General features: G+C 36.6%; 1 protein-coding gene across 1 annotated transcript in view; it reads right to left on the bottom strand.

Moving 5' to 3' along the window:
- LOC148590655 (ephrin type-A receptor 3-like) overlaps positions 1-11,025 on the bottom strand; it is a 46,233-nt gene extending 35,208 nt beyond the window's left edge. Inside the window, exons 1-5 of the mRNA XM_088538789.1 lie at positions 11,022-11,025; positions 10,257-10,381; positions 4,165-4,324; positions 1,731-1,833; positions 1,199-1,266 (exon numbers count right to left, since the gene is read on the bottom strand). Of these exons, the coding sequence (XP_088394915.1) occupies positions 1,199-1,266; positions 1,731-1,833; positions 4,165-4,324; positions 10,257-10,381; positions 11,022-11,025 (460 nt within the window). The remainder of the gene's footprint in view (positions 1-1,198; positions 1,267-1,730; positions 1,834-4,164; positions 4,325-10,256; positions 10,382-11,021) is intronic.
- Positions 11,026-13,495: the final 2,470 nt, after the last annotated feature.

Genomic DNA, 13,495 nt, shown 5'->3' on the forward strand with positions numbered 1-13,495 from the left:
AATCTTCTATCACGGCATGACAGTGCAGAGGGAGTATACGTACCCACAAGCACGCATATGCACATGGCTAACTTGAGATCAGGAAAGGCTCCAAAGTAAAAATAATAACAATACGAAGAGTCAGAGATCAGTTACACCATTGCCACTATGACTAAAAAGCAGTTCTGATTTCTAACACCTGCAGTTAAATTCTTCATTAAAATGTTAACTCAACATTTCAGTATGTGGTGGGGGAAGACACCTGATTATGATACCGATGGGTGTATTCAAGTAGCAGCAGCAGTGCTACTGTCATGTGCAAAAGACCCATCTAATAATAGCAAAAATAGTTTGGAGTTTCGCTTTGGAAGACATTTAAAGAGTATGCCAGGTTACTCAGGATGAGTAAGATTTTATAACCTTAGCTATACAAAGCATTTTCCTGAATATATGTAAGTTTTAGATGCAAAGACTGCTTAAGTCAAGAGAAAGGCTTTCATCCTAGTTGTGGACGGGACCCCCCCATAAAAGACAGTTAAACTCATTCTTTTAAGTAGGCAAATAGGCCTTGACTAAAACATATTCCTAAACAGAGTTGGATTAAGTAATCCCATTAATTTTTAAGTGAGATACTCACTTAAAGAAATTACTTAAACTAAGTAACTTTAAAAATTAAGAATCATAAACTAAGGAACTTGAGAATCTTCTTTTTAGCCTATGCTTAGAATAATTCCAAAATAAATTTATTAGCAGATCCAGCTTTGTCCAGCAAGCAATTTTCACAGTCCCTTCAGAAGTCATCAAGGCAGGTTTCATTGATTTTACATTTTGCTTTGGAAAACAAACAAACAAACAAGAAAGATTTTATACAGTTGATAATGAGGAAGTTGAAGTTCTGCTCTGCATTTCAGCAATGCACAGCAGAATCAATATCATATTGCTAACCACAAGTACTGTTTGAACATAGACAGCAACAATTCACTCATTACTAACCTTAACATGGATGAAAGATTTTGAAATAAAGACTAATTGGTATGGGGAAAATTTTCTAAACCACAAGAGAAGACAGAATTCTCTTCCCAATTTAATCTACATTGAAGGGAGGTATGACTGTTTTCTTTCTTCCCTTTTTTTTTTTTTTTTTTTAACTGAAAAATGCTAATTATCTTGGGGATGAATTCAGCAGAACTGGATGTGTGGAAAGAGATCAGTAACTTACAATGGCCATTTCCAAAATGTAGTCTTTTCTCATCAGTACCATGCTTAGATTTCTTGTATCCACAGAATCTACAAGCAACAGGAAAAAAAAATTAATATATAAAATTTTATATGTTAGCTGCAGGTGGAAGCAGAATAAAATGTTTTCCCTCCACAATTAAATGCCTGTTTGAAAGTTTAATGATATTTACATTCTCTGTGCCCTATAGAGGCACGTTATGTTCTCAGGGAATTTGAGGAAATTGGCTAATGAGAGGATTTGTTGATTTTTGACCCCTACAGTTTAATTTTACAATTGCCTAAGAATGTGTTTATAGCATTTTTTAACAACTGCCGCATGATTGGGGCTGCTAACGCTCGCAGGCTCATTACCAAGCGTAGAGCAGTGCTCTGAGCTCCTCGGCAGCGCACAACGGAGAAGGTGCAGAGCAGCCACACCGAATACCCGCTCTGCATTCGATTCACTCTGCTCATCGAGGCCCCAGTGGGAAATGGAAGTGCGAGGGAATGTGTAAAACAGATGATAAACGAACCTCCCAATCAGGACATACACCACAACGGTGAGGAGAATAATGGCCACCGCTGCTGAAATGGCAATCATTACGACCTGGCTATTCTCGCCGGAAATGGAGAATGCTGGAAAGTTAACAGAAAAAATAGGTAAATAACCTCCCCACAAAATATTGTTTACATCACAATTAACATTCATAAGGGAACAGACAGGTTAAGTCATCACTGTATAGTTTTTGGTTTCCTGGCAAATATTATCTACTAAGTAATTTTTCATCAGACAAATACAAGGAAAGAATGGAAAAGACTTCTCTGAAAATGTACAAAAAGTTGTTGCTGCTACGGCTATTTTTTTAGTGTTGCTGATTGCAGTAACTGCTGAAAAACCTACATCTATATTTATACATAGACACAAACAAGTATACAGATATATAACCCAGCTATATATGGGTTTTTTTTTCGGTCATGGTCAGTAAGGAATTTTTCCTTGGCAGGAATTCCCAGACAGTTGATAATTATCATCATTATTCTCACTTCTGCATGACAGAAAGTGCTTTAATGAATTAAACTGCATAACTAACTTCATAACTTTAATGAATTATGCTTCACGGTACCACTGTGAAGGTTGACAAAAGGCTGGGCACACAGCTGCAGACAGAAGGACTCTCTACACTAAGTCAATGTCTACAGGAGAAAAGGAATGCTTTTTCTACCTAACTTTGAATATTTCCTTGCAATGCCTAAACAAGGTGCTCTGCTGTACCTGACTGCTACACAATGACAGGTCACCTTTATTTCATGGGTATGTTGAACCATCCTCTGCAGATCTTTATCAATCTTCACTGAGTATAGCAGAGTTAGAACTACTAAGCCGAACTGGGCTTCCAGCTACCATGCCAGTTGTCCAAAGAGAGCTGAAAGATGGCTTTCCTATTCCACACAATTTTGGCAGTCTGTTTGGATAATTCTTTGCAGTCACATCACTCCGCTCAGAAAGAAATCTCTGCTTACAAGTGATGAGTCCTGGCTAATATTTGGTAGATTAAAAAACTACAACTGCATTGGTGCAGTTACGATAGTTTAGCAATCGTAATCTCATTACATATTTTGGGACCTATCTGTACAATCTGAACCCCTCTTACTGAGATACATGCATCACTGCCTCCTGTCACCTCCCAAATTTTTGGTCAGATGCTTCTTAACTTTTAAGTTTTTAATTTTTTTTTTTACCCTCACAACATCCCTACAACTGATTTTATTTCCCTTTTTCTCCTCATCCTATTTTGAGATCCAGTGTCATCCATCATAATTAATTACAATCCATTTGCTTTCCAGAGTAAGAACTGAAGTTGGGTAAGGAAAAGTGGGGATGAAACACGCAACAAAACTCAAAAAAAATACCAGGATGTCAAGTCCCAAATTATTTGGCTTATGCTACTCTTCTTCATCAGAATTTGTTGCTTCTAATCACATTTCTTTTGCCATGGGTTCTTAAGCCTTATTATGAGTACATGATGAAGCCTTAAGACTGTTTAAGCCTTTGAACAATTATAATCTTGAGTTGGTTTACAACTCTGGACAGTGGATAAGAGTCTTCTGCAAAAGTCCTACTTCTAAGGAGTAAACAGTCTCTTGCTAATCGTATGAAATTTGGACTAAGTGCATCACTCTGCATTGATAACTGATTACCTAAACAGAGACTTTCTGATGCATTAAGTCGCTTTCAGCTTCTAGTAAAGAAAAAGTCTGATTTACTGTGTAGTATTTAGTGAAGAGAAAGTAATATCTAAGAGTCTTTCTAATGTAAAGACAGAACTTGAAAAGAATACTGATAAGGTTAACAGATAGTAAATATTACTACAGCATTACAGAAAAGACAAAAAAAAAAAAGAATGCCAGGCCAGAAAATAACTTGTCCAAGGATATGCAGCAATTTAGTGCCAGAGATGAAAAAAGCCAGACTGACCAAATTTCTGACTAGCTACTTAACTGAATGACCGTCCTTCCTGGCCTGTGCACATTAGTTTCATGCAAAGGTTGCATAGGAGAAAGTGGCTATGTTCCTCGCTAGGGAAAATTCCTCACTGATCCATGTGACTAATGGACAGACAAGATATACTTTCTCTTGAAGCATGCAGTTCATACTGCAGCAATATAAAGCTAAGCACCTATTATTGTATTAAGCTTCTTGTCTCAGTAGGAGCTGCGGCCTAGTGAAGTACTGATCCCGGCATTAGGCAACAGTAGGGAAAAGCAGAAAGAAAATACCACCTGTGATATTTTTTTACAACATGTTTCCATTTTTATTACAAAACATAAAGTTATATAGAAATATTACCACATCATAAATAGTTATGAGTCACATTTACTAAACTAAAAAAGGAATGAAAACAGCCATTCAGATCAGTCAGAAATAGGATGGGATCTCAATTCAAGACATTTTAAACAAATACGTACAATCTGGACTGGTTTCAAATTCAAACTTGCGGCTGTTTGTCCCATATCCAGCTGCGGTTCGGGCTCGAATTTGGAACACATAGGTGGTATCAGGTTTGAGGCCATTGATAGTAACGTTGGTGCCTTTTGCTCTTAGAATAGTATAGCTTGTCTCTTGTTCCTGCTTTTGGGAAGAGAAATTATCAGATTAAAACCACATCCTAGAACAGAAGCAATAGATGGCATAAAATTATTACAAACACCTGGAGATTACTGCCATATTTTGAGTATTTATAGCCTAACAAAAGCTTGTGCAGCCATTCACTTTCAATCTACTAAAAATCTGTTGATTAACAAGGAATTTAAATCATTAGAGCTTCTATAGCCTTGTGCTGTAAATCAAACACTAGTGCTAATATATGACATTTCATTAAATGGCTTTGTACTGTATTTGTCCACAGCCTGCAGTATGACAAGAAAATAAAGATTAAGGCATCATTTGAAAACCATAAAACAGTTCTGCCTACTGCACCAAATTGGAAGTGGTAATAAGCCAATTTAGAGCTTTTAGGGCCTTGAAGGGCTATTGCAGGACTCGTTTTTTACTGCCTTCTGTTTTATAAGGCAGCGTTTACCCTTTATAACAGTCAGAACAGAATTCTACTCAAACTCCTTACCCTAGTTCTGCGAACAAGCTAATATAACTGGTTTACTATTATGCCATAAAAACTACAAGCTTGATGCGTCAACCCTCATTTGGGCAAAACCCCACTCGACGTGCTCCTGAGCAAGGCTTAGCTTTAGTAGTCGGGAGGACACATACGATTACTTCTTACTGCTTTTCGTTGAAGAGCACAATGTATGGCTGATACAGATGATATGGCTCACAGTTACACTTTGCTTAATAAAAACACATTCCTGACATAATGAATTTTTGCATGAAATGAAAAATAGAACACTTTCTAATTGAGTAAGTTTGAATACACTTCCACACTGCGCAAAAACCTAATTCTGATAAAAATATGTCTCAGGCCCACTGTAATCACATAGTCTAAAAATTTAAACATGCATTTGGGGCCAGGGGTATTGCTTATATAACTAAAGCCATCCTGAACCAAAAGAGTGTTTTGGCCTCCTAAAAATGGCAGCTGGAGCTGCCTTGGAGAATATCTTGGAGAGCAGCCACACATGTGGGAAACTCCAAAACTCAGTTAGGTTCACAAGGATGACTTTTTTTTTTTTTTTCCAAGTTTGGGAGATTCCATATGTTGCCCTGTTGCTTTGAACAGTCTCAAATACACTAAACTCTCTGAGTTTTGCCTAGTTGAAGGCAAAATCAGAGTTAAACTAATGTATGTTGTAAGCAAACAGTCTCACGTGATTTCCACTATGTTTTATGGTATGGTATTTGCTTGCAAGGTGCTGAACTTCTAACTTTGACAAGAAAATACTCTGTGCTAAGGCAGACGTACTGAGGTTGGAAAATATTCAGCATATTCTGATTTTCTAAGCCAGATCATCCTCCTTATGAACAGTTCAGTGACTAGCACTATTTTACTATGTTTGTTCTGCAGTACTGCCTAAAGTACAAATCTTAGGTTTAGTCTAAGTTGCTCAGCTAACACCGGAAGCTATTCACTTCCATGCTAAAGAATCTGATTACACTATTCTTGGCAATCTCTAACACGGACAGAGCCAGAGATACTTACATCATAGACAGAGAAATTATCAGTCTGAACACATTATTTAGCATTATGCACATTAGTAAACACAGTGAAAAAAAATGCTACGTCGTACCTAAAAGTTACCATCCTGAATCAAAACCTTAAACAGGATGAAATAGAAATATTCTTCAGAGAACATAAAGCCTATATATAAAACCCTGTATCATGGTCCATTTTGTGCACACTATGGATGAAAAAGAAATCAGCATTAGATTTTTTTACATGGTTTTCTGACCTTTCTCTGAAAAAGTTGTACATTTGGAGGCAAAAAACTTACAGAAAGGCATTCTCAGGAGCAAACAGCTTTGTCTTTTGCACTAACAAAGTCTCTTTTACACTAACAAAGGCAAAGTATTTTAATTAGCAGGCTTTGCTTTTACTACCTCATCATTCAGTTGAATATAGGCAATCATTTCAATTTCAAAGACATAATAATCTTTTCTTTAAAATATAAAATCTTTTGTGTATGCTATGGCTGGACATTCATTTTGATCTCACTCCAGGCTGCTTTTACGAAATGCAAACATTTCCTTCTTGTTCAGATACATACCTGCAAGGGAATATATGATCATGGCCATGTCTGTTAATAATCCTCAATGGAACTTGAAAAATAAATGTTTAAAATAATAGTATGGAGGATGTCATGGTATCTCAGTTTATGGTAAGGTTTTTAGGCACAGATTTTGTAAGTCATTTTTTATGTTAGTAGTAACCAAATCAATGAAACACCACATAAAAGCTCAAGTTTATCTTTCCTGAGGATGAAGTAAAACTTCTGAGATACAGCACTATAGCAGCCATAAGCAAAAGGAATATACAAAAAGGAGAGGCAGTCTTTGCCAAGCAGAACTTTAATCATCACTCAACTTGATGATGAATTTAACTTGGATGTGTCAAGGGTATTCTTCTTGAATATTTATCTATAGTTTTCTAGACACAAACCCTAATGGGAAGAAAATCCTACTACTGTATCTCATATCTCTGTTCTACAATAGATATTTTGGATATATTTAATATATGGTGGTAGTAGTGAGCGAATGGTATGCCCTTTTTCAGACAACTACGGTATGTATTTATAGTATATGAGGAAGAACATTCAACATGTCAGCTGCAGCTTGTACACTTTAGCAAAGTTATGTTTTATCATAAACACCTATCTTCTTAATACTTGGCTTTATATTTGAAACAGGACTTGATTTCTTTTAAATATTCTGAATACTTGGTACCTGGTTGAATAGACTTACAAATAGGCTTTGGTTTTGTGGAAAATACAACTCTATTCCAAACAATGAATCTCAAAGACTGTCACTGTCATTTCATAGTGTTATGCATTAAAATCCAGTACGTTAATTTCAAAAAGTTAAAATACTTTCCCACAACAGCAGCTCCTAACTTACTAAGAAAGATCATAAAAGCCTTATTTTTCTTGGCTTAACAAGTGAAAATCATTGCTGATAAAAACTGAATACGCTAAACTTGCAGAATATAAATACTTTTTCACAAACTTTATGCCAATAATGCACAAGATAAACTACATTACATTAGCATTTAGATATAGGAAGTCCTATTTTTCTTCCAAAATTATCTTAATATTAATGTCAGTAACATTTAATTGTCCACAAATATCAATTACTCTTAGAAAACTAACAATTTCAGGTAAAAATTTGCATGGACAAGGTGCATGACAGAACTGGAGGGACCTGTAACAATCTATTAACAGTGTATATATTATTTCCTGAATAATTAGGAAAGGTACTGGCAGCAAAAACAAGCAGGAAGGAAAACAATGGCTCAACATGAATCACCTGCCAACAAGCATATTTGACTTGTCAGGAGAAATACCCAGATTGCTAACTGGGAAAGCTTTATTTCCTAGCACCTGCCACTTAACAGCATTGTTTTCAAGATGGGCAGGACTGGGGTGATTTCTGAAGCAGAAAATCAGTAAGACTGGAGCACTTTACAAAGAACAATCACTTTTGAAAAGGGATGTGTGAGAAGGGGCTGCCTATAGATCTCACATCACAAGTAGCATCTTTCTAAGCTCTCTGAAGAATGAATGAAGAGTAATAATCCAGTACAGGCTGGCCTGGCTTTAGGTAAGTTTAACATGTGCACATTTACTAATCTACAGGATCTTTTCAACCTTTTTCAATTTGCAGACCTAAAAAGTGCGGTGGATTAAAGCCTCCTGACAACGGATTTGCTTTTCTTCGTTACCTTTCATAAACCCTGCGGAACAGGCTTCTGACTCCCCAAGGGGCTGCAGACCACACATTAAAACACTGGTGTCAGAAGGCTGTTTTTTTAAAAACCCCTTTGCTCTAAATGGTCTAGCTGTTATTGTTAAGCAATTGGTTCTTTGGTTTAAGAAAGCTGTCTGGTGCATACGAGCTCTTGATCAGAGACTTCAAAGGGAAGAAACACATGTGCAAGATCAGCCTCATAAGACTGGCTGTCTGATGAAGCTGTCTTATATCAACCAGTTGCTCCCTAAGACTGACTGCTTCCTAAGACAGGATAGACACAGTGGGAATAGCAGCCACATGCTCGGTCCGTGCGTACAATACTACCCGAAACCGACAAATTTATTAATGAAAGGAGTCAACTCAACATCCTTTAGAACCATGAGCCCAGAACCACTGGGAAAAACAAAACAAAAAACCTCAAACAAATACACAAAATCACTTATTTACTCAAAGTGAATGAAATCCTCACAAAGAGAAAAATTCTCTACATTGGGAGTGACAATCCTCAGACTAATCTGACACCAAAATAAGCAACGCTGTTGAGTATTATATCCTGAAGTCCACTGCACCCTCACAGAACTGCCTCAGGAAAGGCCTTCCAATGGCAAAGATTGGCCTTGAGGCGGAGAAGAGGCTGCTGCAGCTCTCCAGAAACAAAGTTACTGTCAACAGCAGTAAGAGCGGCCAAGTAGGTCTCAAATGTCTCTTTGTAATGCAAACAGCTCTTTTAATACAAAATACTTTCTACTGAAAGGTAGTACCCTTTTTTTTCCTTTTAAAAAAAGAACACGGACATGTCGAAAATGCAGAATAGTGAAACCAAAATAATTACTGTGTGCTTTTACTGCCGAGAATTTATAAAGACTGTCTTATAAGCTGCTGTTTCTTTACACATCCTCAAGTCCAGGATCTGGACTGGATCCTATCCTCATTGATATTAACAGAAAAAACATGAAGTGAACTGGCAACAGAAAAGGCATCTATAAGCTATTGCTTTCTAAAGTGAGGCTGAAGCAATATGATATAGGAAGCTTTCCTTCTTCCCGTTTATCAGTAATACTGAGTACGTTTAGATTTTTACCAAGGTCTTTCAAAGTTCAAGTGCTCATCAAAAATCACCCACATCAGATGGTCTATTAATCTGTGAGAAATTTTTTCAGAATATGGCCCTCAGAGTGCCCCTCTTTGGCTGAAGATCAAGTAGGACTATTGATATCCCACTATTCCAGTGACAAGTTCCATGAGGAAGATTTTTTAAAGGCCAACTGAATAGTCGTGGATACCAGTTTCAAGTATTCCCTGGTACACATGAAGTATAAAGCTGACTTCTATGCATTAACCATATCGGTAAATGCTAAGCCATTATTTATGCCTTTATTTATTTCCAAGTTTTGTCTACTTTGTCAGCAACATATTCTATCGAAAACTCTCTAAAAATGGTCTGTCATTCTTTAGAATCTTCACAACAACTTTTGGTCTTTTCATGTCTGTTAGTAAAGCTTACAAAAAGCCCATTTTGTTATGAGATTTAATTATTTTTACTACATACAGATCCAGTATATGAAGCAGTAAGAAACTGTTGGAAGCACAAGAGAATTTCAGAATAAAACGGAACTTATTCAATTGCAGATTTTTCTTGGTTTGCAGTTATTTAGACACACTATCAAGAATTCAGTTATTCATGAAAACTGGGAACCTTCACAGTATGAATCATTCACTAAAAGGATAGCCTGTCTTTTCAAAACCATCTTTGTGCAAAATACGTTTGTGCCACAGGGAAGCACATGAATATATGAATGCTGACAATGTAATGTATAAACATTGACAGCATAATAGAACTGAGTAAATATACTGTAATCGAAAAGGGAAAAAAAATATGGGTTATATCTTCTCTGTATTGCTTCTATATTTGTTCGGAAACATTTTGTGATGAATTTAGTAGGCAACACTGCTTAACAATTCCACTTCATACTTTCAGGATATCTTCCTTACCCAAAATTGAACAGCTTCAACACTTAGCACCACTGAGGAGGAAAGCAAGCGAATGGAGTTGTTTCTGAATCCACAACACAGGAAAGATATCATTCATTACAAAATGATCAGCACTGAACCACCCTCCCCCTTCAGTCTTTCTTCCCACCTTTTCATAGTATTTGACCTCGTAGTCCAAGATGATCCCATTTGGATGTTCAGGTTCTTGCCAAGACAGAGACACGCTGCTCCTGGATGTCCGGTCTTTCCTAATTACTGTGATAGGGGATGGAGCTGTAACGGAGAGAAAAAGGAAGAGAGAAAAACAAATTGAGTTTATCTCTGTTCTAATCCTTGCCAAAGAGCATTGTTTCCAATTTAAAATGCTCATGAGCATTTGTGTCAACATTCAGCAGCTGGATTACAGTCCTGGTACACATGCCTTAAAGCATGCTGGACCAAAAAGAAAATGAACCGAGATTTTCTGTTAGACGGACAGACTAGTGGCAAGAAGGCAGATGGTTTCAATCTGCTACTACAGGGTAAGCAATGAAAAACACTTGATATATTAAAAAGAGAACAAAACAACAGTACTACCTTTTTGTTATAATGCCGAAGTATTATTATTACCAGACCCTGCAGAACGCTGCTAACATTTTCATGAGCAAGTGTTAAACAGTGCTGGAATGCAATACGTGCAAGGAGTTCCTGGTATCCACAGCTAGTAACAATCAATAAAGCCTCTTTTACAGCACTATTTGGTAAGCTCCCCAGGTACAAATTTCTCCCATATACGCTATTCTTTTACCACATTTATTCGAAAATGAAATCTCAGTTTAAAAAATATCTAAAATCTAAACTGCAAAACAATCTCATTTCTGATCTATGTTAATCACAGTTAGGCATGACAATCAAGAGTATACCACAAACTCACCCATGACCTGAAAATTGGAAGCATCAAAAGTGTTTCAAGAAAAAAAAAATCATTACCTAAGATTCTTTAAGACCATTTTGTCTTTAGACCACCCAGTTCTGCACATTGTTCTAAAACCAGGCCTAGATTTCCTGAAATCATAGAAGATACACACAAAAAAACACACACAAAAAAAACCCCACTTCCTTCTTTTGCGTTGGCTTCCCACTTCAAATGCCTCTCTCTCATGGTTTTGGCCAAGTTTCATCAGAAGATAACTTACAGATCACACATCAGAGGTCATAACTGTCATTTTGAAAAAATCTTTTACTAATAAACTGCCTTTTATCTTACTGTGTAAAACAAACGTGTTTATAAGTTCACATTGTGTTATCCTAATAAAAAGGCACTAGCTGATCTAAACAACTTTATTTCAGCTGAATCTTATGAAATTTTTACTGTTCATATAAAACTAATTGCACTTTTCAAGCATTATATATTTGCATGAACTAACCAGCGTTCTTTGTATTTCAGCTTTCATTGCTATAAGAGACCTTTCAAAAGCCAGAAAAAAATTAATCCTAATTTAAACATTTTTGGAATAAAAATGCTATATTCGATTTTGCTAAGCTTCATCAAAGTATACTTTCTAATCTTGACTCATAACTAAATGTTGACATCCACCTTTATTTGACCAAAGAAAGCTGCACACACCCACACAAGCACATATGTATATACACACTCACATATCTGCTCCGGGCAGAAAGAACTACAAATACTCTGAAAAACATTTTTACATGCCACCCAGCTTGAAATACCTTTCCTAAAACACTGAGAAGGAAAAACATAAAAGAAAAAAATCCTCTTTTTTTTCCCTCCAAATGGAATAATTTATCCTGAAGTTACATAACTGAAATCAGATTTTAGAGTTTCATAGAGTTTCAGAGTTTTATTTTTTTAAGTGGTATGGGAAAGAGTCCCTTGATTTTATTCAGACTCAGCAGATCTGTGCTTCCTGAAAAGCATTAGGACAAGGGATACAGGACTGATGCATAATGAACCTTCTTCTGTATTTCCACTAAATCTTAGGCACAAACCAGTGCTGGAGCCAAAAAATGAAGCAGGTAGCGAGCTGGACTGCTCCCGCTTTATGTTATGCGGCTCGCTGCTTCTATGCTCTTGGAAGTCATTTTTGCCTTCTTTTTAAGTTAGACCATTTATCATTTTTGGATTTGAATAGAGTGCCAAGCCCAGTCCTCCAGCTGGTAACACTTCCCATTAAGGTAACATTAATACAGATTTTATGAATAATTAATATATGATTAACAGAAATGTTTTTTCCCCCTAATAAATTATGGTAATTTGTACTATAACACATTCCCTGTGTAGGCTGAAAAAATCTTATATCCTTCAATACAGATGTGCTTTAAAAAAACTTTTTTCTAACACAGTAGTAATTATTCTAAACTCATTTACACAAATCTCTAGAGAAGCTAGCAGTAACAAATCTCACAGCAGTTTATTAGAAAAGTGCCTGCATTGCAGTTATCAATAACATTATAAAACATTCATACAGCTCTTCGAAGCCCCGGGTTGGCTAAAGCTGCTTAGAAATTGTACATACATAGTGCTTGAAAAAGACAACATCTCATTCCTTGACCAAGTGGAAGGGAGTTTGATACTCATTGGGGAAAAAAAAAAAAAAAAAAAAAAAACCCTTTAATTCCATGCAAAGAGCAGATTTGAGCTCTACCAGATGACTCTGCCAGCTTCTGAATCTTTCACTCCATGAAAGTATATATCCCAAAAGTGTTTAAACCACCAGCTTACCTGACTATAAAGGTGACTGAAATTACCTAGTTTTAAAGTGTTAACCTTGAGTATATAAACATTTTTTTCATATGTTTCACAAGTAGATTATTTATTTCTAGAGGATAAACCACACTATCCATATTCAGAGTGGACGATATATAAATCAAAGAGATCTAACTCTTTGAACCTTCATATACACTATATTTTTCCCATTTTGTTCAACCATCTTTTATCACCTTGTCTATCATCTGAACATTTTAATTTTGAAGCATATATGATGTTACAAATAAACACCCAATACTGTGGTAGAGATTTCAAAATTTTCCTGCTGCTCCCATCGTCTCTGTGCATCCATTTTGGATATTAGAAACAACAGCTGACTTTGATCACTCTCCATTATTGATGCACAAAACAGAGCCTGGATGTCCCTCTGGAAAGTCTCTCCAAGTTGTTCCTCCTCTAGCATTGTTTCATCTATGAAGCAAACATCTATATCAGGCCCAGGGCTCTTCCACACACCGACAGAACTGAACTGTGTTGCTCCCAGGATGAGCTCAGTGCCAGGATAATCCTTCTACAAGAAGGGCAGTATGAGGGAAAAGGGATAAATCTTGAACCGAGTGTGCCCAGTAAGCAGGCTTGCGGCCCCCTCACTGCTCTGAGACAGCTGAAGCACTAAGCCT

The sequence above is a fragment of the Tinamus guttatus genome, unplaced genomic scaffold (genome assembly GCF_059628265.1).
Source record: "Tinamus guttatus ecotype Peru unplaced genomic scaffold, ASM5962826v1 Tinamus_guttatus_pri_ptg001173l, whole genome shotgun sequence".
In the NCBI taxonomy this organism is placed as follows: Eukaryota; Metazoa; Chordata; class Aves; order Tinamiformes; family Tinamidae; genus Tinamus; species Tinamus guttatus.